At 39.1% G+C, this 25,352-nt stretch overlaps 1 protein-coding gene across 1 annotated transcript; it reads right to left on the reverse strand.

The window, feature by feature from the left end:
* Nucleotides 1-1,708: 1,708 nt before the first annotated feature.
* LOC141612982 (uncharacterized) lies at nt 1,709-3,498 on the reverse strand. Its single transcript, XM_074431728.1, has 3 exons — nt 3,027-3,498; nt 1,916-2,199; nt 1,709-1,867 (listed from the first exon to the last, which is right to left on the reverse strand). The coding sequence occupies exons 1-3, from the start codon at nt 3,496-3,498 to the stop codon at nt 1,709-1,711; spliced, it is 915 nt and encodes a 304-aa protein (XP_074287829.1).
* Nucleotides 3,499-25,352: the final 21,854 nt, after the last annotated feature.

Consider the following 25,352-nt stretch of genomic DNA (forward strand, 5'->3'; position numbering starts at 1 on the left):
CACTATCTTATCTTTCATAAGCAACAGTCAGAACACCTTTCAGAAAGTGTAAAAGTTTAGCAGTGGCACAAAAGTTAAATAACTATGAGTTGGATTTACAATTTTCAAAACCCCTCTTAAGATATCTCGAAAAAATGTAAAAATCCAATTCTTGGTGGATTATTAAAATATATGGTTTTGTTGTGCATTTGTTAACGAACAATAGAAGTACCTAAAATAACCATGAACTATTTAAAGTTATCGAACCATAGACCCTCATCATGATCTTGTCGCATATAAGTTTCATCACGTAAATCTTGAACCGATCGACGCTTGACTGAAACCGGAGGGAGTTCATCAAGTTTGCTCATATTCTTCTTCGTCAACTACTCCCTCGACACCAAGAATACGCCTTTTCCCATATCGAACCACGGATGAACTCTTATCTAAAGGATCTTCAATGTAGAATACTTGTTTCGCTTGAGATGCAAGAATGAAGGGTTCATGTATATGTCCAACAACATTAAAGTTTACCGAAATGAATCCCATATCGTCAACGGTGACACCCTTATCACAATCTACCCATTTACACCGAAACAAGGGTACACTAAAAGTTACATACTCAAGCTCCCAAATATCCTCAATTTTCCCATAGTACGCCCTTGTGATGTCTACGGGATCCTTACCCTTTCCAACATATTCTTCTGATGATGCAAGAAGAGTCACTCCACTATTTTGCATTGTACTCTTCTCATCTTGTCGGCTTGTGTAAAAGCAAAACCCATTGATATCATACCCTTCAAATGATGTGATGTTCGATTTAGGGCCATATGCTAACCTGCGTAAGTTAGCACTTACATTATGAGATTGTGTAGACAACTCACTCATCACCTTACCTTTAAACCACTCCGCAAAAGTTCGACTATGTTCATTCAACAACCAATCATCGCGTTTATGTGGATTTTATCGCTTCGATAACTCCAGGGTGCTCGGTTAAATAGGGATGGACCTCTGTCATATGTTGTAAAACATATAAATGTGCTTTCTGAAAAGAATCGCGGTCCACGCTCATTTGTTTCTTACCCAAAGTACCCTTCCCTAAGAGTCTACCTTCGTGCTTGAGATATGGGAACTCCAATAGGTTTGAACATCTGCCATATAGTCAACACAAAATTGGATTGTCTCACATGCAATTGTTGCTTCAACAATACTACCTTCAGGACGACAACGATTCTTCATTCGTCTCTTATAAGTACCCATCTCTCGCTCCATCGCCCACATGTTTCGTTGAAACACCGGACCACAAAGTTTAATCTCACGCACTAAATGAATGACCAGGTATACCATGATGTCAAAGAAAGAAATCGGAAAGTACATCTCTAATTCACATAAAGTCACAACAACATCCGCTTGCAAGTCATCTAAGGTGTCAGGATGGATATCTTTTGAGTTGATTGCATCAAAGAAGAGGCAAAGCTTGGTGATGACTTGCCTACCATGCTTAGGCAATACGGATCTAATGGCCACCGGCAGCAATTGTGTAAGCATAACATGACAATCGTGAGATTTCATACCAACTAACTTACAATCTTTTATGGAAACAAGACGACTTATGTTAGAGCTATATCCATGTGGCACCTTGACCCCTTTTAAAGATTCACAAACAATCATCTTCTCCTTCTTAGAAAGAGTCGTGCAAGACGGTGGTATATAGATACGTTTTCCCTTCTCAATTGGTTTTAACTCGATCGCCCCTAGCAGCCATGTCATTTCGAGCTTTCACCCCATCCTTAGTCTTATTCGGCATATTGAGCAATGTTCCAATTACACTATCAAACACGTTCTTCTCCACGTGCATAACATCAATGCAATGCCTCACATACAAGTGCTGTCAATATGGAAGTTCCCAAAAAATTGACCTCTTTGTATGATATACTCCATCTGGTGGAGGTACGTACGGTTTTCCAAAAACTGTAGTTATATTCTTAACTTTATCGTAGTACTCTTCTCCACTCAGAAACACAGGGCGTTTCCTATGCTCCGTTTTCCCATAAAAAGCCTTCTTCTTCTTTCGATATTGATGATTTTCAAGTAGAAAACGACGACCACCTCTGTACGAAAATTTGCCACTGTGCTCCAACCAATCAGATTCAGTTTCATCCCCGCACACCGGACATCCCTTATCAGTCTTCAGTCGGTATCCAGAAAGGTTACCATAAGCTGGGAAGTCATTAATTGTACAAAAGACAACATAGCATGCATTTGAAACCTAGAGCTAGTATTTGCATCAAACACCTCTACCCCAACGTTCCACAACATTTTCAAGTCTTCAATTAGAGGAGCCAAATACACGTCAATGTCATTTCCAGGTTGCTTAGGTCCCGAAATTAGGAGTGTTAACATAATGTATTTGCTCTTTGTGGTAAGCCAAGGAGGGATATTGTAAATTATCAACATTCTCGCCAACAACTATGTTGGGTACTTAAAGTTCCAAAAGGATTAATTCCATCGGTGCAAAGTCCCAATCTTAAATTTCTAGGCTCTGAACCGAATTCTGGAAAGGTTCGATCAATTGTTCTCCATTGGGGAGAATCAGCTACGTGCCTCAGTCTGCCATCTTTATTCCTCCCCTTTTGATGCCACAACATGTACTCCGCATCTTTTTTATTTGCAAAATAGCGTTTAAATTTTGGTATTATTGGCAAATACCATAATGTCTTCACAGGACTCCCCTTCTTCTTGCCACCATTACCATTGTCTACCCTCTTGTATCGTGACTCACCGCACTTTGGGCATTCTTGTAATTCACTATACTTTTTTCGGTACAAAATACAGTCCTTCACGCATGCATGAATTTTTTGGTAAGACGTAGATAATGGGCATAGTAGTTTCTTGCATTGGTATGTGGTGGAGGGAAGCTCGTTACCTTCTGGCAACATTTGACACAAAAGTTCTAACAAGGAAGTAAAACTTTTGTCACTCCACCCATTTCCACTTTCAATGTGAATAGTTTCAACACACTAATAAAAAAAGAGAGAATTTAGAACCATTCGGGTATAAAGGCTTCTTGGAATTATCAACCATTCTCTGAAAAATAATAGGGCACTCCACAATATCTTCTTCAAGATCCTTCATCAGCCCGTCAATATTATCATTATCAGGCTCTATATTATCATCCATATCAATATTTTCAAAGATTTCATCATCATTTTCTACCCCGACATCAATCTGATCCCCATCTTTATCATTAATTCCAAAATTTACGTTGGTACAAATATCATTATCACTTTCTCCATGCCATATCCATACATTATAATCTGCTTTAAATCCTTTTAAAATTAAATGTTCCCGCAATTCATCCCTAGAGTTCACCTTTTTACGATTTTGACATAAGGTACACGGACATACGAATTGATTATCTCCATGGAGTCTTTGATGTTCGACGGCACAACTAAGAAACTCCTCTAGTCGTTCAAGATAAACAAAATCACGCTTTCCATACATCCAACTTCGGTCCATAATCTAGTTAATAAACACGTATATGAATGGGTATCTACGTCAATGATGTATAATAACACATTAAATGCACTAAACTGTTTCATGTAATAAAAATTAACCATCATTTAACGAGAAACTGAAATTGAATAAAGATATACATACCTTCAAGTGGCAATCAAGTAGCTTTGTAAGGTCGAAATAGAGAATTTTGGTGGAGAGAAAGCACAGAAATAAGGATGATTTTAACCTTTATTAAAAATTATTCAAAATAAAAGTGTGAACTAAAAAAAAACATAAGAAAACAGAACACTAGACAAGTTACAAAACCTAATTGACAACATTAGGGACAAAAGTCCAAACATCCTAAAGATGACAAGATCAGGTGAACAAATTTGCACAAATATTTTCAAAGATTTCTTTATACCCTTACTTTCCATCACTAGGAAGGTTTGGACTTGCATTCCCAGTCAAGGGAACATCAGAGGAAGGCCAGAGATATGGTCTTAAGCATCAAACAAAAGAAAAAAAAAGAAACAGGAGTAAGATTTCTATGATAATTGAAGTGGAAGAAACTTATGTTGTGTTTAATATACTCTCTGCCCCTTTCCTGCGGGTCTTGTGGGGGTTCAGGTTGTTGAGGGATGAAATTGGGAGTTTCCACTTAGTTTGTGTACATTTTTTTTGGTTAGGATATCAAAAGTTCAAGCCTCTGCTCAGGAAGGAAGAGACGGAGGCAGACCTAAGAATATGGGTTTCAAGGCCGTGGAAATAAGCGTTACAGACTCTGTGGTTTGACTTCCGCTCAATTCAATCATTCTATCCGAGTGACAGGATATGTTGAATTTTTTATCATTTTAGTGCTATTTAACAAACTATTTCACGTTTTGGTATCCATTTGAAACTATTTGTCCCAAATCTACGCTAAATTCGATACTTCACAGTTTACATACAGACAACTTAATCCAGAAATGGGAAAGCTTAGATAAACACTGAGTTTCTATCAATAGAAAAACCCCGGAAAAACGGACAACAGATGGCTTTCTAAGAAAATCACAGCCACGCCTGAATAGTAGTTGCAGACTGAATCATAAAAACATATAAAGCCGCTATTAAAGTTAGCGTCTTACTGGTTGGTTTATGCCGCTTTGTCATTTCAATTCTTTGCCATATTAGTGAGGATGGAATTGTGGAACTGAAGTTTCAGTGACAGTTAAGTTAAGTGCATAGACAGTAGAGTCATAAGCAAGACTGGTTGGTCTTTGCTTAAGTTCCATGTAGTTATGAATTTCGATTGTGTCCTTGAACTTAAGCAAAGTCATAAACAAAAAGTAACTTAACTTATTAATGAAACGTATTCGCAAAACAACAACAATTTTCATCACTACCACCCCTTAAGCAGCTAATTTAATCAATCAATTGCATAGACACAAGATTCTCAAATGCAGCGGCATTTATTAATGAAAGTACACAAATTACTGGCGACTTGTACTAGTAATCAAACATAAAGCTGCATATCTTATCCGACTTGTACAAAAACCAAACCATTAACAAATCAAGCGGAGATATTAACGGACAATTTGTGAATAGAAGCCTTGAATCGAAAAAAAACATTCAGCAGGTCCAACTATTAAGGACCATAGTCAAGCCGTACCCACTACTAATGCAACACATTAAACAGTTGACTTTGTATACATCCTGTTATTTGGCTTCTGTTACCAATGATGACGATGATTCATTTTCGAGCACATTGCATTAAACCCTGTGTTCATACGATGGACCCACCTGGCCATTGGATGCCATAATGCAAGGAGAAGAAAATTCCTCTCAATCTATCCAAGTAAGATTTGATATGTATTCATAAAATGACACTATAATACTAGTGAGTGAACTATAACCAAACTTCCTCAAATTTTGCACTTGCATAGACTCTGAGGACACAGTGCAGGGATCTATTAATAACAGTCTAGTTTTGATAATAGCATTTTAGCTTCTCTTAGAGGTACAGTCACCTGCCTCAGCTAGGGACGTCTCACCAGTAGTATTACTAATAAAATATCTGATCTTGAACCCTATTACTAATAAGCGGTTCTAAGATTTAAGAGACACACTTCAACATTAAATCTCTCTTAAAAAAATACATAAAAACTATGAACTGTTGCTCTTATTAGGGTAATTTTCAACACAAAAATATTTTTACAAGTTTCATTTTTTTTTGTACTATTTTGTCAAATTGAAAGTCAGACCGTCACTTGACTCAATTCCTACAACAAAACCGTCACTATATAGTACAACAGAGGAAGTATTAGATAATCCGTATGTTTATGGAACTGGCAAAAGGTTAATTCAGTGAGTTATTTTTCTATATACCATCCTAATCCAGAACGGATGAAAAGTGAACCTTTCGATTCATTGGAAAAGGAAACAAAACATTGTCATCAGTATCATTATTGCGAAAAATTTCACAGAGCAAAACAATAACTCGGCGGGGATATTAAAACGAGCATCAATCCCAAAATACACAGAACTAGTTTCACACAAGCAACAACAACAACTAGTCAAAGAACAACAAGCGAATGATTTCTAAGAACGCAAATTATTGTTTTCATCGCGGTAGCATAAAGACGGTGCTAATTGTAGCATAAGACGGTATTACTCCGTAACAATTAACGAAAGTACCGAGCCTAAATCGCTATATTGAATTCTAACAATCGCAAATAACTTCAGATTGCTTTCACATATCATACAAGTAACCAAATAGTTGTCACATATAATTGACTACAAAGATATGTAATTGCAAAATAATTGGAGAAACAATAAAAAAAATTGGATGCGAGGCATACCGATTAATAGATCATACGGGTCAAAGCGGAAAAATCGATTGAGGGGTTCGCAGGTGCGCGTGACGACGGGTAGATAAGAATTGTGGTGGCCGGAAAAAGAGGAGGCGATGACGACGGGTGCGTGGGTTTTTGTGGGAAGCAAAGGGGTAAGGGTTTTTGCGTGGGGGAAGGGTTTTTGTGGGAATTATGCGGGTAACTGAAAGGTCGGTCTGAGTATTACGTGTTTGACGCGTGAAGGACTTGTTTTAATGACATCGGTTACAACCGATGTATTTGAAAGTCCTTTAAAATAATTGTCAACGGTTATGACCTCGGTTTTAAGAAAACTGATGTAATGTCGATATATTAACATCGGTTTTCATATAAACCGATGTTAATATAATATAAATAACATCGTTTTGATTTTTAAACCAATGTTAATAACTCCAATATTAAAGATTACATCGTTTTTATTAAGAAATGATGTAACTAAGGCGATGTCAATAGGACTTTTTGTACTAGTGTAATCGGTAAATCGAATCGATAATGAATTGAGGAGTCAAACCAGGCAAAACCTATCATAAGCACAAAATGATCAAAGGCCCTGGGAGTGATTAAGGATGATTAGAGAACGTAGAATGTAATACGGTTTTTGTAAAAATGAAAAGTTAAACTGTAAAACACGATTTATAACCTTTAATCATCCTTAACCAAACCGCGGAAATAAATCCCGTCAGACCGGTTACTCGGTCGAGTACTAAGAGTACTCGGCCGAGTACCCCCTACTCGGCCGAGTACTACACTACTCGGCCGAGTGTTCCTGGACAGTAGCCTGACCAGAAAACACACGACACTTTTTTCGGCCGAGTTAGCCCTATTCGGCCGAGTAACAAGAGCCAGAAGACCGTGGTATTACATTTGTGTTGGAGTTAGTGTCCCCAACAATAATGCGATCACAATTGTCGATCATGATGATCACATGTTTAAATCTCATATTTAAGAATACATGAGGGAAAGTAATATTTTACAGTCAACTGGTCCACACATATCGGTAATGATTGGCTGACTAGAGTTTGACATTACGTCGTGCGACGGTGGTGATCGATTGATACCACGAGGTCATACCTATAGGGTAATACTCTTAATTGATCATTTAATTAATCGTATGCCGATACGAGTTAATAAATTGCTTAAAATTGACGGATGATTTTGTGAGTATAATTAACGTGTCTCATTGTAATTCGATTAAAATAGATACGGTCTAAGTAATCGAATTGTTTTATTACTTAGATTAAATTATTGTTTACGAAACAATTGAAACAAGTTGAATAATTCATATTATAAATATAAGTCGTTGTAATTTATAATTCGATAAACCATTTTGGTACAAGTAATCAAGAATTACTAATTAAATTTTGTATGTGACATATTTTATTAATATGTTGATTTTTAATATATTAAAAATACACTATAGTGTAACATGTCATGTAACATGTGACACATGACAAAATTGACAAATGACAAAATAAAATGGACCTTCCATTTTATGTTAAGTGTACCGAAAATAGGGAGGGTTAGGGTTTAAAATTGTGTTAATTATTTTAAATGAGAAAACACAATGATTACTCTAGCTTGTAGCCTTGCATGCCTAGTCTTATCTTGAGAAGAACAAAGACCATGCATTGGCCTATTTCCCCCCTCCCCACCGGTTTTCTAGAAAAAGAAAATCCAAGGGTTTTTCCTACCTACTTATTCACTACTTACTACATTTTTTTTCTAGTGTTAGAAAAATATAACTCTCTACATTTGTGAAATTTTAGAGTAAGAAATACACACAAAATGCTCTCCTCTTAACCGAAATAGAGGAGAACAAAATCAATATTTTGTGTCAATTTTAAGTTAAGATTTTAATTAATACTAGATCATATTAATTATAATTATTAAGAGTATTGCCTTGGGTATAACTCCTTAGGAGAGATTCTAAACTTGAATCTTATTCTTCCATTTTGGAAAGCTCAAGGTCTAGTAAGAAGGAGAACTTACTAGTGCCCATTTAGCCGAAATAATCAATGTAAGAATTGATTTTTCTTCTTGTACTTTGTAATAGTTTTGCATGCATAAGATCCTTAAGTTTTTATGACTAAAACTTTAAACTAAAATATGTGATATGTAAAATATTATTTCCAACAAGTGGTATCAGAGCAACACGCTTGTTGCATGCAAAATCGGGTTTGTGTTTCCGAGTTAATTAGTTAACATATAAAACTTGTTATTTAGGATTTATGAAGATAAATCATGAAATAAATTTGCACGTTAAAAGTTTCTGGTCCTAAATGGATTTTAGGTCATATGGGATGATTTATGAATTTTATTGTTCATTGTATATATTATTGGCATTAAAATGTGATTTTTATGAGAAAAATGTCATTTTTGGACGAAAAATAGCTAAACTTCGAATTTTTCAGTGGTTTTTGGATATGTTTTCACATATAGTATCTACTGATGGCATGTTAAATCTCGTGATAAAATAAGTTATTTTGCTTAAAATATGGATTTTATAAGCTTAAATATAATTTAAAGGGTTTATTAGGTTAATATGAGTTATATTTCGAATATGGTCATGAAAATTTAATATGTTGTCACATGCATTTTTACTCAGTGTGTGTAAAAATCTTAGACGGATTGAACTCTTTTGGCATGATTTATGAATTTTTGAGTAAAAAATCAATAAATAGTGACTTAATTTAGTATATAATGCTAAAACATATTTCATGACTAAATAAAAATGTCATATGTTGCATTTTATCCCAAATTTCAGATCTAAAAGTGAAAAGTTGATAAAAATTAATTTGCTCATATTTTAATGGTCATAATTGATGAAACCGATAAACCGCAACAATGTTTTTCTTGAAAAATTTTCGAAATTTTTAACCTAAGTTTTGGACATTATGAGTTTCATGGTATTTTTATAGAATGTTCATGAATTTAAATTTCAAATTTTGAAATTATTTGGAATTTTTATGATTTAATTTGAAGTTCATAGTATAATATTGTATTTTTGGTCCAATGATGAACAATATTAAGAAATCAAGTTGAATTATTATCAAAATGTTAGTGAAGACTAAGTTTTGAGTCCTAAGTTGGTTAGGGTAATTAACTTGAACATAAATATGAATTTATGTAATTTTTTGTGATTTTAACAAGTTTATAATCACACAAATCCATAAAAACCGATAAAATATACGATATTGGCTCTTAAAAGGCGATTTAGCATAAAATTAAGCATGTTCATACATATTATAATGCTGCATTGTATTTATGATTGTCATATTTCCTTTTTATATAATTTTTGAATTATGTAATTTTACTTAGTATGACCTTAGTTTTAATTGATATTACCCGAAATGCATGGGAATATCGATTCGGTTGTAATTATTGTGATCTCGTATCACAGTTTTGTAATTTATTAGATTTATTTTTATTACAAATGTATAATAGGAAATTATGTTATTTTATTTATTACTTTGTAATTTCCCGGAGTTTCCATGAAGACGCTGTTACCTCGAGATGCGTGCTAAGACCGAAGTTCAAGGAACCAAAGGAGTTGGTTTTCGAATTTGTAAAAGTTTATTAGATTTACTATTTTAGGAAGGCCATACTAGGACTTTATATTTATGCTTTGCATTTTATTTATATGTTTGCATGCATCGCTGAATCGCCATAACTAAACATGCATTTTATTTAATCGAGTCATCGACCGTGTCAATTATAATTATCGTAGTTCACCGCTTTAGTTCACTTAAAACGTGATAGATAATAAATTGACATGACCTCTCACTAAATTAATAATTGAGAAATAGCCTTACCAAATAGTAGAACCCATGAAGTACCAATTTCATAAGGGAGTTGAGCCGGCTTTACCGTAATACAAACCTTGTTACGTTGGCGAAGTGGGGTAGTAAAATGTTATTACATCGAAATTTGGATTGAGCTCAACGGAAGTATTCGTGACCGTAGTCGCATGTGTTCCGGGCTAAAGATAAATATTAGAGTAATTTTATCGAGCGAGAGTACTAAAAGTAAAATCGATTAAAGAGTTAATCCACCGAGTTATATTGATAAGGGATGAATCGGCTACACCGTGCCCGAGTTAATATGATTTTGGATCTCGGGATCATTTATCATAGTTGGGTAGAGGTCACTATGTAAATGCTTTACTTGTTAATTATTTACAAGTATTATTATAACGATAAATGTTTTGTTTTCATTATTCCGTTATCATATTGTTCTATTTCTTTACCTCAAATTATACGATATCATTTCGATTTTAATTCAAATCTCTATTAAAACATCGTAACTAAAGACAAATATGAATTTTCTTCTAAAACCTCGTGTTATCCATTGGAAGGATCTCTTGTGAAGAGTATAGATAAAAGTTATTCGTGATCAAAAAGGTTTTTGATTCTTGACTAACATATCTACTTACAATGAATTGTTTCTCATGTGCTTAATTGAGTTAAGTACTTTGAAATGTTAAATCATTTTGGTAACTAGATTTGTTAGAAATCAACATTGACCAAAATACCGCAACCACTTTAATAAAAATTTTAAGACTAAACGAATGAATTGAAGAGTAGTCTTCATGAAATTCAATTTTGCTTCTCTAAGCAAAGACTCATTGAAATGAGTGGGAGCATTCTCTTAACCGTTAAGAAAAGGACGAGGTTCCAAGAAGTAAAATTAGAATGGAATTGATACAAGGTAATAGTAAAAGTTAAGTTATTGAGAATAACAATACCAAACCTATCAATCCCGATCGATAAAGTTTCCATTGTCTTAATTGTTGGACGCTAGAAAGGAAACTAACCCAAATTATTGAAGAATCATCAAGTTAGTTGTGGGACATCTAATGGGATCTTCTTCTTTAAATATTTATTTGATTGACATAAATTTTGCTAGTACTACTTCGTCAATATTAGAAACCGGTGGTGGTTTTCATCATTGTATTTGATACATAGGATGATTAGAATATGACGACTAGCAACAAATGATGTCGAGAGATAGAGTCATTGTGTACTCAATCTAGTTTTGGATTTATAGTTGTACCTTAATTATGACTATTAAGTGCATAAGCTCTAAATAAGAATATAATCTTGTTAAGATTCAAAAAGGGTTTTACTTTTGTGACCCTATACACCACGATTTGATGTATGGCTAGCCCATAATCAAGGTGATTATATTCTAAACCAAACTAGAATGATATATCATGTAAATGATGCAAGACTCAAATTGGTAACCCAAATTGGAACCATTAGATTGTTAATCTTATGGTATATGCGTATCTTGTATTCAAAGGAAGATGTCTCGTACCTTTGGTTGAAAAGGAGATCGAGGTTGTAAATCATTGATCCAGAATAGGTTGATCATTTTCTTTTACCAACGATTTAAGTTGACACTAATGTGTTCACTTAATAAGGTAAATAGAGAAATCTTTGAAGAAGTTCAAAGAGTTCAAAGAATCACGATTTAGTCGTAATGAGATTATCAAAGTGAAGACTTTGATATAAGCCAAAGGAAATGTGATATAGTATCACAAATTAATCTCTCTTAGCACGCATTATGGGATAATGTGTGGTTGGATAAAGAAATCAAACGCTATTCGATATGGTTTGGACTTTAATTAAGTTACTTTGAGTTACTTGATCCTTTTGGGGATTTTATCATATTGTCGAAATTATTTTTCCACTAAATCTAAAATAATTCATATGAAATATGAAATGGTAGGGTACCATGCTTGTAAGTTTTTCACAAGAAACAAATGCTCATTTTTCCATACATTAATCACGAGTACAACGGGTTTGTGGCTCGTGAAGTTGTCTTTCTAGAATACAAATTTATTTCTAGATGACAGAGTGGGAGAAATTATTCAAGAGCCACAAAAGAATTGTGTCATAAATTGTATGTCGCAAGAAACTGGTTTTTCTTGGCTACATAACGTTGTTTCTTCGAAACCTAGGAGGTTGAACTCATCACTTGTTGAAGATGATGAATTCATGTTACTTTTAAGAAAGTAAAAAGCTTACAACTTACAAAGAAATTGCTTGATTCAAGTTACTTCTGGAAAGTAATGAACATATGACTTACATGAGAGTTTTTAAGTCACAACTCATTACAAGGCTTAGAGCCATGAAAATCCGAAATAAATTCCAAGTGGAATTGTTGGATATCTAAGAGAGATGTCATAGCTTGATTAGTTGCAAAGTGTTTTGCACTATTCGGATCTTCTTAGAGATTGTTGTAATACCCGCCCTTTTAGAGACCCGTTGACCAGCGTTGACCGACCTTGGGAGCGGTAATAGTCCTTAGAAATGCGTACCAAAGTTATCCCGTGTTCTGAGTTAGGGGTGGTACTCGATAGAGTAGAGGCTACTCGATCGAGTAGCGTAGATACTCGATCGAGTAGGGGCCACTCGATCGAGTAGGTGGGCCACTCGATCGAGTAACGTGTTTTCGGCGAGGGTTTATAATCGTGTTTTGTTAGATCCGCAAATGATTTCCGCCTCATTTCTTCAGATCCTTAGGTCGCCTCTTTCCCCTTCCCTTCACCATATAACCTCCATGGAAGCCTTTGAAGGTTCTTGTGCCTTAGGAGAGCATAGCTTGAGTCGGGTAGCGGTCTTTTGCCAGGTTTCCTCTTGTAGGTATGTCGTCATCATCACCCGTATCTTTATCCTTGCAGTTAGGGTTTGCTTGGTAGTGATAGATGGTTGTGTTGTGTGTATAGGTGTTGACTGATTGCTAGGTTTTGCATGTATGAGCATGGAATGGTTGCGGTAGCTTAAAGGTAGGTTCGCCTACTCAGTTTCTGCGGATGGTCTAGTGTGTCGATTGTTGTATCGTGGTCGTTGTGTTGTAGTTGTATTTGTGTGGCAGCGTATATGCGGTAATCGGTTGGTGTATACAGTTTGTTGGTTGTTGTTGTGTTGCAGCTGTCTGTGATTGTTTGTCTCTGGTTCTCGAGGTACGTCCTCGGCTGAGTGGTGTCACTTGCGGGAGTGGCTTCACGCCCTAGTTTCGCCCTCCGTGGAACCCGCCACGGGAGGGGATGTGCACATTAATGGGACAGGGTTATCGCTCGGTATGATGAGCGGGGATTTGGTGGGTACGGCTGCGGTCCCCCACTGGCAGGGCTGGTCCAGCGGACAGTCGGTGACGAAGATTGATTGGAGTGGGTGTGATTGCGTGTGACTGGTTGTACTGTGTTGTATTGATGATTGTTGTTGGTCTATGTTGAGTCTTGCCTCAGTTACTGACCTTGTGTGGTTGTCTTGTTTGTTTATGTGTCTGCCGTGATCCCTTATGGTGAGCAGTCAGTCTTAGCAGGTGTGGATGTTCTTGATAGCTGGAGTCCTGGCGGGGATGAGTCTTCACGAGTTTGGATAGTGATAGCGAGTAGCTGACGAGTTGTATCTTAATTTTGTTGGTTGGATGTAACACTTGTAAATATAACTATAATTGTTCTTTTATCGACTTTTGTTGATTACTTACCTCGGGCAACCGAGATGGTAACGCCCTTATATGCTAAGGAAGGCCTAGTTAAGGCTCCTCGGTATATGGGGGTGTTACAAAGTGGTATCAGAGCGACGATTTTGGAACCTGTAACAAATGAACCTAATGAACATAGTGAGTCTAATAAAATGAACCTGGTGTATGTGTAATGGGAGCCCCAGCTGATGCTAGATTTTGGGTGAGTAGGCGCCCTCATTTCAAAATCTTGACCCATTGTACTTAAGCCAGTCACTGGGTAGGGGAATGTGGAGTCCGTGTGTATATACGTAATGTGTATGTTGATTGCGTCGAAACTATCCGTGGTTGAGTCTTTGTTAAAGTTGGTATGGGCATGATAGTTGCGTTTGGATTGTGTATGGTGAAGTTTTGATAGAATTAGTGAGCTTATGCGATGATTATGAGAAACGTAAAAGGGTTTTATTTAATAGAAATGCGTGAAAAGTGTGGAAGTGTATGCGGTAATATGAAAAGTGATCATGTTGGTGTTTGTTTAAAGTTGTTAGTAATGGTGATCCTATGTGAGTTTATAAGTTCTACCGTAGCTATAATCATGACAGTTAAAGAAGTGTTGAGTTGTAATATGAGAAATAGCAAATAATGATGTATTTGTGCAATGTTTAATGGCTGAAAGTTTCCGCTTACGTGGTGATTAATTTGTGTAGAATACCTTGTTTATGTTGAAATGGAACATGATAGTAATACACTTGGATGACTGATGGTATCAAGCTATACCTCGCAAGTGCACGATTCTATCGTTGTACACTATTAAGGGTCGATCCCACAAGGAGTTGAAAAGATTACTAATTGTTCTAATCCGATCGTTTAGCTAAGTCGAAAATAAGAGAGGATGGTTGTTATACTAATGCTACCTAAAATAAAGATAAATGCAAACTTAACAAAAGCAAGGAAATTAAACAAACACGAAGGGTAGATTGTAATTCAAATAATTTAAAGGCCTAAGACTCGGTTCTTCCCAAACAATTCGCAATTCCACATGGTTAAATTTCTAGGCTAATCACAAGGGTAGCTAGGTGAGGAGGTGACGGCTCTAAATCGCCTAAGACCCCCCTCTCGGGTTCGAAATAGGACACTAGCACTACCCACCAACCCCCCCTCTCGGGTTCGAAGGTCGGAATCCCTAACTCAATACCCGACTACCCCAAAAACATGCATTTTCCCGAGGTAGTCCAATATTTGCTAAGGTCATTAAGCCCCATCAATTCCCAGGTCATCCCACTCCCTCTCTCGAGGGTCGATTTCAAACGCTAGTTTAGAGGTGTCCTACCCCGGTTCTCCCTTTCGGTCTCAACCGAGGTCAACAATAGGGTCAAGTCTCGGGTATCCAAATCACAACCTAACCAACTCTCGTTGGTGGTCAAGGGTCGTAAGTCGACACTACCCAAAAGTCAACCCATAAACCAAGTCAATCCTCTAAACTACCCTCACCAATTTCCCCAAATAATTAGCCTTTATGAAATTCAATTAATGAAATTACTCATGTCGGGTCAAACCGAGCCCTAGTGGAAGACTACTCACTAATCATGGTTCTAATTGCAAAATTAACAATAAAGATGGAAACTTTGGTCACAAACATGGTGAGAAAATGAAATTCACTACTAAACATGCAACAATCTAACAATGGGTGGAAGGAAAGATGATTTAATCTAATAATGAGAGGGATTTAAACCTAAAGACACAATCTTTAATCAAATCAACTCAAAGATTAAGTCTTTGAGGACAACTACCCAAGGATGAACAAAAGAAAGAGGAACAAAGGAGAGATGAACAATGATAAGAGAAGCAATGGAGAAATTAACAACAACAAACAAACAACAACAACAATTTTAACATAAACAATCAAACAAACATAAAAGATGAACAAAATGTAAACAAATGAAAATAGGGAGAGAAATAATACCAACAAAATAGTGAAAGAGGAATTTGGATAGAAATAATAAAGAAGGAAATCCTTCAATCTTCTTACAAACCCAAATTCAATCACTAATTGATTGAAGAACTTCTCTAATTAAAGAAAGATTAACAAAGTGATTAAGAAAGTTTAAAGCTTGAAAGGGTAAAATTTCTGGATCTAGGGTTGTGTGTACAAAAGGGTTTAAGAGGGGGTATATATAGGTTATACAAGGATTAGGACTGAAATTGGAAATGGGCTTTGAAACACGCGATTGCACTCCCGGCCGGTCGACCGGCCGCCGGTCATTTGACCGGCTGGGAGATTCCTGGAAGTTTTGAACACTTTTTGAAGTCATCAGTGTGCATGGCGGTCGACCGCCGCGGTCCCCGACCGGTGGCGGCTGACTTTGAAGCTTGACTTTTTGTCTTTGGAGGGACTCCCCAGTAAGCTAGGCCGCCACGGTCATTTGACCTACTGGGAGATTCTGTAACATTCTTCCATTTTCCATGTTTCTTCACTAATGTGTCCTCCCAGCTAGGCTAGCCGGCTTGGATACCGAACACTTCCTTCCTTGTTTCCTCCAAAAACTTGTATATAGGTGCTCCCAGCCGGCTAGCCGGCTGCCGGCCTACCGGCTGAGAGTACCTCTCAGCATCAAATTCACTCATTTTCCTTGTGGATGTACTCCCAGCCGGCTAGCCGGCTGCCGGCCTACCGGCTGAGGGTACATCTCAGCATACTTCCCTTCTTCTTTCATGCAAGGCTTGGAAATCCCGTCTTTCTAGCTCCGTTTCGCCCGTTCCCGCCTCAATTTCTGCAAAGGGGCCAAAGTGTCATAGTAAAGGGAATCGGGACTAGAAACGAGAGTAAAGGGGGTACAAAACCGCCTTAAATGGGGTCGAATATGCATGAAAATAGAGGGAAAAAGAGTGCAAAATGGTCATATATCAAACCTCCCCACACTTAATCCTTACTCGTCCCCGAGTAAGTCCTTAAACCAAATGCACAAAGCATTATTATGATAAATACGGAGAGTGGATGCACAATATAAGCATCACTCAACTAAACTATTACTTAAGCCGATCGAGTATTAGCGCACTCAACGCCCCTTCAACTCACAATTTGACACCCATGAGGGGAGAGTGCCCTATTGCAAGGCAAGTTGGGTCTTGCTACAAAATTTTTGACACATTCGTCATGAAAGCACATAATCAACAAGTAGAGTGCATCTAACAAAATGACCCACTTTCCTCATCTAAGTGGTCGGAATTTTCAAACATCAAGACATGGTCTCGGTCGGAGTACTGTCTCGAGTGCCAATTGAGGTGCCAACCCCCTAAATGTGACAAAAGCAACCCTTGCGTGACCAATGCTCAAGAAACCAATTCAAGAGCGGGGAAAGGGAAGAAGGGGCAAGTCCGCCGAGAATTACAAAACCGACACAAGATTCAACCAAAGGACCCATGACTAAGGGGACCAAGGCAACGACATCCTCACGGTTTTCACTCGTCACTCAATGAAAGAACAAGGCGATTTTTGTGACAAAAAGTAACCAAAATCACTCAACTAACTCGACTAGCGAAAACGTGCCCGCAATCTAATGTGTAAGACCGTCCTATGTCCAATGAAATGCAAACAATGATAAAAATGCATACAATATGAAGCAAAGGGTTACAACGGGGCTAAGGAGAAGGTCGAAACGGGATTGGTGCAAGCACCGTTTGGATATGTGGAGCTCAAATCAAGAATTGTCGACACATCACTTCCCATCTCTTATTGCAACACATGAGACACGTCTATGCCCTAACATAGCAATGATGACCAAAACTATGCAAAAATTGCATAAACCCAACTCAAGTAGGAAAAATTTGATAAAACTCCTTTTATTTCAACAAATGGTAACGTCTACACCGTAACAACGACTCGGTTTCCCAAGCCATGCAAAAAATGTGCAAACCCGACTCATTTTTGGAAAAACATCAATTTGCCCCTTTTTATTTAGCAACGGCTTTTTCTACCCCTTTAAATGATGAGTAGGGGTGTTGCTTGCCTTTTTCTTTTCTTGACAATAAACAAATATATACAACACAAGTAACTCATTTTTTGGATTTTTCATGACTTTTTCACTTTACTATTTTGTTTTTCATTTCTTTTTTTTTTCCTTTTTTTTTTTTTTTTTTTTCAAAACCTCTTATTTATATACAACACCAAATGTAGACAAAATTTTCGACCCAATGGACATGTACTTCGTCCATCATCAACTTCCGACTCCACCACCTAGACACTTCTACAAATCATGACCCATTCTTGATTAAGGAGGGGTGTTTTTGGGATGTAGCTCTTTTAGTGGGTATGCCAAAAGGAATAGGCTAAGGCTCAGGGGGGTGAATCAAAAAGGAAATCAATCCAAGGGACGAAACTAAGCTAATTTGGCTTTTGTGAGGTTCATAAAACTGATTTTTGCTTCAAATCATATGCACAAAAATGTAATGCAATTTCATGGTCTAAGGACGATGCGACACACTTATGCGTAATGATGTGACACGCCTCGCGAGGAGACCTACTCTCAAACCTAGATGAGGGCGGGGTATGAATGTACCCGCCCTAGGAGGCTCTACCCTTACTTTTGAGTAGTTTAGGTCGAGCCAAAGGCCTAGTCTACGGCCCAAGGTGTCACAAGATCGGTCTAGACTCTTTGGTCAAGCTCCCCCTTCCTTGGCTAACTAAGAGGCCACGGGTGCGAGTCACAAGGAGGGGGAAGGCACAATTGAGCACATAAGTTCATCATGGGGGTACTTGGTTCCCTTCCTTTGACCATGTTCTTCCTTAAAAATTTATTTACAAACTCAATGCAAAAGAAAGAAATGCAACAAGTATTTACATGTGAGCAAATGCATGCGGAAATTTAAACAAACATGAAATGAAACATGCAACAAATTGGCTAAACCTAGCAGCAAAACAACACCAAAATTCCAAACGGTCTCCCAAGGAGACACCCAAAGCAACAAAAATCCCATCCTCCTCCATATTATACAACAATATAAAAAGAGAAAGAACGGAAAAAAAAGGAAAGAGATAAGAACGTCTATACCGAGCGGTCTTCTAGTCTCCTTTTTGCCTTGGATAGTCAATGTACCTTGCCACTTTGTTAGCCGAACACATGTATATACAATGCAAAATTTTTGGATTTTTTTTTGAATTTTTTCAATTTTTAGTCATTTTCTTTAATTTATAAACATTTACAATTATAAACAAATATACACGAGTGGATATTTCCCTCCCCACACTTGAGATGTACATTGTCCTCAATGGACAAAAGCATAGGGAGTGAATAAGAAAAAGAAATGAACATATTTTTTGATTTTTGATTTTTCAAATGGAAAATAACATATTTTTGTGATTTTTGTTTTGAAAAATTAAAAGGACAAAATTTTTTGGTTTTGGTTTTTTTTTTTTATATGAAAACTCCCTCCCCACACTTATTTATTTACATTACTTCCAAATGGAAATAAATGTGTGGAGGGAGTACAAATTAAAAGACATATTTTTGTTTTTTTTTTTAGGCCCTCCCCACACTTATTTATAAACATGGGAGGGCAAATTAGTGAAATAAATTAACATGTTTATGGTTTTTTTTTTTTGGTCATTTTTTCAGTTTTTGTTTTGTTTTTTTTTATGAAAATGCAATGCATGCTCTATTCTATATGCTAAATTGAAATGACAATGCAAATTACGCTAAGTGAATGCAATTATTAAATGTGACAATATATTACAAAATTGAAATCTAATGCAATCCTATATGATGCAACTAAATGCTTTATCAACTAAATGCATGCGAAAAATTTAAATATGGATGAGAAATTTGGATAAAAGGGAAGGATCATACTTGTCATTTGGATTGAGTGGGAGGATAAACGAAACCATCAACTCGGGGACTAAGACCCCATGTCGTCATCATCATCTTCATCATCTTCATTACCATCACCATCACCATCAATTGCCCCGAACTCGGAGCCACGAATGAAATCGTCAGTGTTCAAGTGGACATCCGAGCTAAAATCCTCCATGGCTTGGCTCACACCAACAAACATCTCCGGGTGCCCTCCGGCACCACTAGACCCGCCCTCTTGGAAGATCGAAGGGGCACCCCCGAACCACCTCGCGTCATGTCCCTCCCCTTGGGAGGTAGGCGGGGTGGGAAAAACCGGAGCGCTAAAGTAGTCGGGCCGCAAGTTAATATCTCCGTACTTGAAGGTCCCATCTTCCGGATGTCCACCATCCGGGAATAAATAGTAGGAGGGGTGAAGGCCGGAGGGGTGTTTGTATTGGTTCCTCATACAATCATCATAGACCGGGAATTGACCAAGAGAATGGTCATAGTAAATCCGGTCAAGCCTTTGTTGAAGCCCATGCCGCTCATGTGCGGCGTTTGTCATATTAATTTTCATCTCCGCCATGAAGGAGACGAGGTCGGCATGGAGAGGAGGCGATTGTTGTTGGTGTTGAGTGGAGGACCCCTCTCCTTGTTGCAAGGGGCCGGGGACAAAAGGAGAAACCGGTGTGGCATACCGCAAGGTAGACCTTGCGGGGACGATGGGTCGGCCACGAGCATACCGAAGGTTAGGGTTAATTTGTTGGGGGATGGAGGGGTCTTGGAGATCTTCAATCTCAAGCAAGTAATATTCTTGGTTAGGCACCACTTTCATTTTGTCGGGGTTGGGAAGAGGGATAGAATTCCGATCAACGCCATCAACCCGAATTTGCCAATAGTCTAGGCCATCATTCGGGTTGGTCTTCAACCAACCGAGGTTGTGGTGGATGTAATTTTTGAACAACATTGTATCACCAATCATAGAACGCACCCCACCCAAGTTGACCCTCCTTTCGAGCCTCTTCATCAAATGGGTGATGAGTCCACCCACGACAACGGCCGTATTAGAGGCCGGAGAATTGCTAAGCCGCTGTAATGTGAGGGCCAAATGGTGGGCAATGTCAATTTTGAAAGTGGTTGGGTTGGAGCGAAGGTAAGAGCCGAGAATTTCCAGTTCCTCCGTTCTAAAATTATGATTTTCCTCTCGGCCAAAGATGGTCCAACCCATGTACCTATGCCAAACCGGATAGCCGCATTGTGGATCTGTGTTGGCGGCTCTTTTGACCCCTTAACGTCATCTAAACCCGTAATAGCCTTCCATAAGGCCCCATGGTCAAATGTCTCGGGTGCCTTGTGAGGAGGGCTAGTGTCAAGCCCAAAATGGGATGCAAAGGTCGGAAGGGTCAAGGAGTAGTCCTTGTTCATCAATCTAAAGTGCAAAAAGGCTACCTTTTGGGTTTGGCGGTGTTTGTCAAGACGGAGGGAGCTCAAAAACTCCCAAGTAAGACGAACATAGGTCCGTTCATGAATTCCATACATCATTTTCATCCCCACCCCATCAAATAAATCAAGAGTAACTTGATCTAATCCTAGTTCCCTCATAGATTGCCTATCAATAAATCGGGTAGGGGTAATGGGGCGCCGTTTGAATAGAACGAATTTACCTTTCATTGTTATGGAGGTGAATTGGAGATCCGGGAAGTCGGGGTCGGAGCTCATATCGGTCGCCGCCGCCGCTACCGCCTCCGCCTGTTGAAGGGCTAAATCTCCTCTCCTCACTCTCTTTTTTGGGGCCATGATTGTGATTTTGATGGTGGTTAAGGGTTGGGAAGGAGGTTGGGAGGTTGTTGGTGGTTGAGGTGGTGGCGGGAAAGGTTGTAGGTGGTGGTGGGAGGGGTTGTTGAAGGGGATGAGGGAGGTGGAGTTAGGGTTAGAGTGAGAGAGAGGGGAAGAGGATGTCGAAAATTATAAGGAAATTTGGGCGTTTTTGGTGTTAAATCACGATCAGAGGGCTCCCAGCGGTCAGAGACCGCACGGTCACCCTACTGGGAGTTCATGCAATTTTTGAAATCCAATTAAAATGATCGAGAGAACTCCCAGCCGGTCAGGAGACCGCCGGCCAACCAACCGGGAGAATACCCATAGCCCATTTTCTTCATACGTGCATTCCCAGCCGGTGGACCGGCTGCCGGCCTGCCGGCTGGGACTTCCTTCTTCAGGAAACTTGGTGAAAATTCCTCTTGAGTGCATCCCCAGCCGGTGGACCGGCTGCCGGCCTGCCGGCTGGGACTACCCTTCCTTGATTTTTCGTCAAAATTTCAACAAACTTACAGAACTTCCCAGCCGGTCGGGGGCCGCCGGCACACCCTACTGGGACTCCTTCTCATCACAATTTCTTCAATAAACCCCTTTTTCCAATTCCCATCATTTATTGGCCTCGTTTTCCGTGTTTTCAACTTTCAAACCCGACTCGGGTCGTCGGATAAAGGCCAATAAATGGTCAACCGCTTGTTCATCAAACAAAAACCCCAAGTCTTCAACACTCATGGCCGACAACAATCAAATTGACAAGTAGTATCCATCCAAAATTCCTCGAATTCTTCCTAAATGCATGATATATACAAAGTTGCATGGGTTGCCTCCCATGAAGCGCCCTTGTTTAATGTCGTAGGCTCGACGGAGTTATGAATATCAATCAAAAATTTGGAATAAAAGTGGCCATTGAGCTCACATTCTTGATAAGAGGGGTTCCGGCAATGTAGTGCTTTAGCCGTTGTCCATTTACCTTGAATGTTTGGTCACCATCGGAAACTTCAACCGACCCATATGGAAAAGCTTGGACCACGGTGAAAGGCCCCGACCACTTTGACTTCAATTTTCCCGAAAAGAGCTTGAACCTTGAATTAAAAAGGAGAACCAAGTCACCCTCCTTGAATTCCCTCCTTATAATAGCTTTGTCATGGAACCGCTTGGTCTTTTCCTTGTACAACCTAGAGCTCTCATAAGCCTCTAGTCGGAATTCTTCAAGCTCATTGAGGTCAAGTAGCCGCTTCTCCCCGGCGCTCTTTAGGTCAAAGTTTAGTAGACGGATGGCCCAATGTGCCTTATGCTCCAACTCAACCCAAATGACAAGGCTTACAGTACACCAACCTAACGGTGAAGTTCCTATTGGCGTTTTAAAGGCGATGTGTAAGCCCACAATGCGTCGTTGAGCTTGGTAGACCAATCTTTCCTTGACCGGTTCACGGTCTTTTCGAGGATCATCTTGATTTCACGGTTAGAAATTTCGGCTTGGCCGTTGGCTTGCGGGTGATAGGCAAGGCTCCGCCTATGTTGCACCCCGTGCCTCTTGAGTAAAGCATCAAGAGTCCTCTCCCTAAATGGGTTCCACGGTCACTTATCACAATTCGTGGGACTCCAAATCGGGGGAATATGATTGTCTCCATGAGCTTGGTCACGGATTTTGCGTCACAAGTCGTTGTTGGAATTGCTTCAACCCATTTGCTCACGTAGTCCACCGCTACAAGAATATACTCATTCCCATTTGATGAGGGAAAAGGGCCTTGGTAGTCAATACCCCATACATCGAATAGCTCCACCTCAAGTATGTAGTTCATTGGCATTTCATGCCTCTTTGAAATGTTACCACTTCTTTGACACTTGTCACACTTCTTGACGTAGGTGGCCACATCGTGAAATAGGGAGGGCCAAAAGAATCCACATTGGAGCACCCTCGCGGCGGTTTTTCGTGAACTACCATGCCCTCCACTTGGCATGTCATGGCAATGAGAGATTATGGGTTGGACTTCTTCATTGGGGATGCATCTTCTAATTATCCCGTCGGCACAAGCTTTGTAGAGACACGGTTCTTCCCAAAAATATTGCTTAAGGTCATGGAAGAATTTCTTCCTCTTATGGGAATCATAACCGTGTGGGATGACCCCGGATACCAAATAATTTGCATAGTCCGCGTACCACGGGGTATCCATCAAAGCTAGTGCGAATAGTTGATCATCCGGTAATGTGTCATCAATTGGTAATCCATCCTTATCCTTGACATGGAGTAGCCGAGAAAGATGATCGGCTACCACATTTTCTACACCTTTCTTGTCTCTAATCTCGATATCGAACTCTTGCAACAATAGTATCCACCGAATCAAGCGGGGCTTTGACTCCTTCTTAATTAGCAAGTGTCTCAATGCCGTGTGATCGGTGTGCACAATAACCTTAGAGCCCACCAAATAAGAACGAAACTTGTTCATGGCGTAAATGACCGCCAAAAGCTCCTTTTCGGTGGTAGTGTAATGAGATTGAGCTTCATCCAAAGTCTTGCTTGCATAATAAATGGCATGGAGTTTACCATCCTTCTTTTGTCCTAGCACCGCTCCCACCGCCACATCACTAGCATCGCACATCAACTCGAAAGGTTCTCCCCAAATGGGAGGTTGCATGATTGGAGCGGTGATGAGAGCTTCCTTCAACCTATTGAATGCATCCAAACACTCATTAGTAAATTCAAACGGCACATCTTTCCCAAGCAACAAAGTTAAAGGTCGGGCGATCAACGAAAAATCCTTAATGAATCTCCGGTAAAAACCGGCATGCCCAAGAAAACTCCTAATTCCTTTTACAGTAGTGGGAGGGGGTAGTGTTTTGATCACTTCAATCTTGGCTTGATCAACTTCCAAGCCCTTACTTGACACTACATGACCCAAAACAACCCCGGATGTCACCATGAAGTGACATTTCTCCCAATTCAAGACTAGACCACTCTCTTGACATCTTTTCAAGACCTTACCCAAATTAGCTAGACATCCATCAAATGAGGTGCCTACGACCGAGAAGTCGTCCATAAACACCTCCATGATATTCTCAACATACTCGGAAAATATGGCTAGCATGCATCTTTGAAATGTAGCCGGCGCATTGCAAAGCCCAAAGGGCATGCGCCTATAAGCAAAGGTCCCGAATGGGCATGTGAATGTGGTCTTTTCTTGGTCATTAGGGTGAATCGGGATTTGGAAAAATCCCGAAAACCCGTCAAGGTAGCAAAAATGAGAATGTTGGGCAAGTCTTTCCAACATTTGGTCAAGGAAAGGGAGGGGGAAATGGTCTTTCCTAGTTGCCTTGTTGAGGCGCCTATAGTCTATACACATCCTCCACCCGGTTGTGACCCTTGTTGGAATTAGTTCATTCTTATCATTAGTGACTACCGTGACCCCGCCCTTCTTCGGCACAACATGCACCGGGCTCACCCACGCACTATCGGAGATAGGGTATATTATGCTTGCATCATAGAGCTTCAACACCTCCTTCCTAACCACTTCTTTCATAGCGGGGTTAAGGCGGCGTTGAGGCTCAATGGAAGTTGCATTCTCATCCTCCAAGTGAATGCGGTGGGTGCAAAAAGAAGGGCTAATCCCCTTGATATCATCAATTGAGTACCCAATGACATCCTTGTATTTTTTCACAACATCAAGCAATTTTTGAAGTTCGGTGTCATTGAGTGCACTATTGACAATAATAGGGTAAGTATCATTAGGGCCAAGGAAAGCATGTTTAAGAGTAGAAGGAAGAGGTTTCAACTCCACTTGAGGAGGCGTGGATCTCTCCTCTTTCTTATCATCTCTTCTCAAACTTTCAAATTCTTTTTCCGGGTCTTCTTCAATTGTTGCTTCCATAGCTAAAGCATACTCCCGGTGCT

Source organism: Silene latifolia, chromosome 11 (assembly GCF_048544455.1).
Source record: "Silene latifolia isolate original U9 population chromosome 11, ASM4854445v1, whole genome shotgun sequence".
In the NCBI taxonomy this organism is placed as follows: Eukaryota; Viridiplantae; Streptophyta; class Magnoliopsida; order Caryophyllales; family Caryophyllaceae; genus Silene; species Silene latifolia.

Coding starts and splice junctions, on each gene's coding strand:
- LOC141612982 (XM_074431728.1), bottom strand. CDS start 3,498: ATGGACCGAAGTTGGATGTATGGAAAGCGTGATTTTGTTTATCTTGAA. Junction 2,200..3,026: donor GAAGCCTTTATACCCGAATG/GTTCTAAATTCT, acceptor ATGACTTCCCAG/CTTATGGTAACCTTTCTGGA. Junction 1,868..1,915: donor ACGTACCTCCACCAGATGGA/GTATATCATACA, acceptor CCATATTGACAG/CACTTGTATGTGAGGCATTG.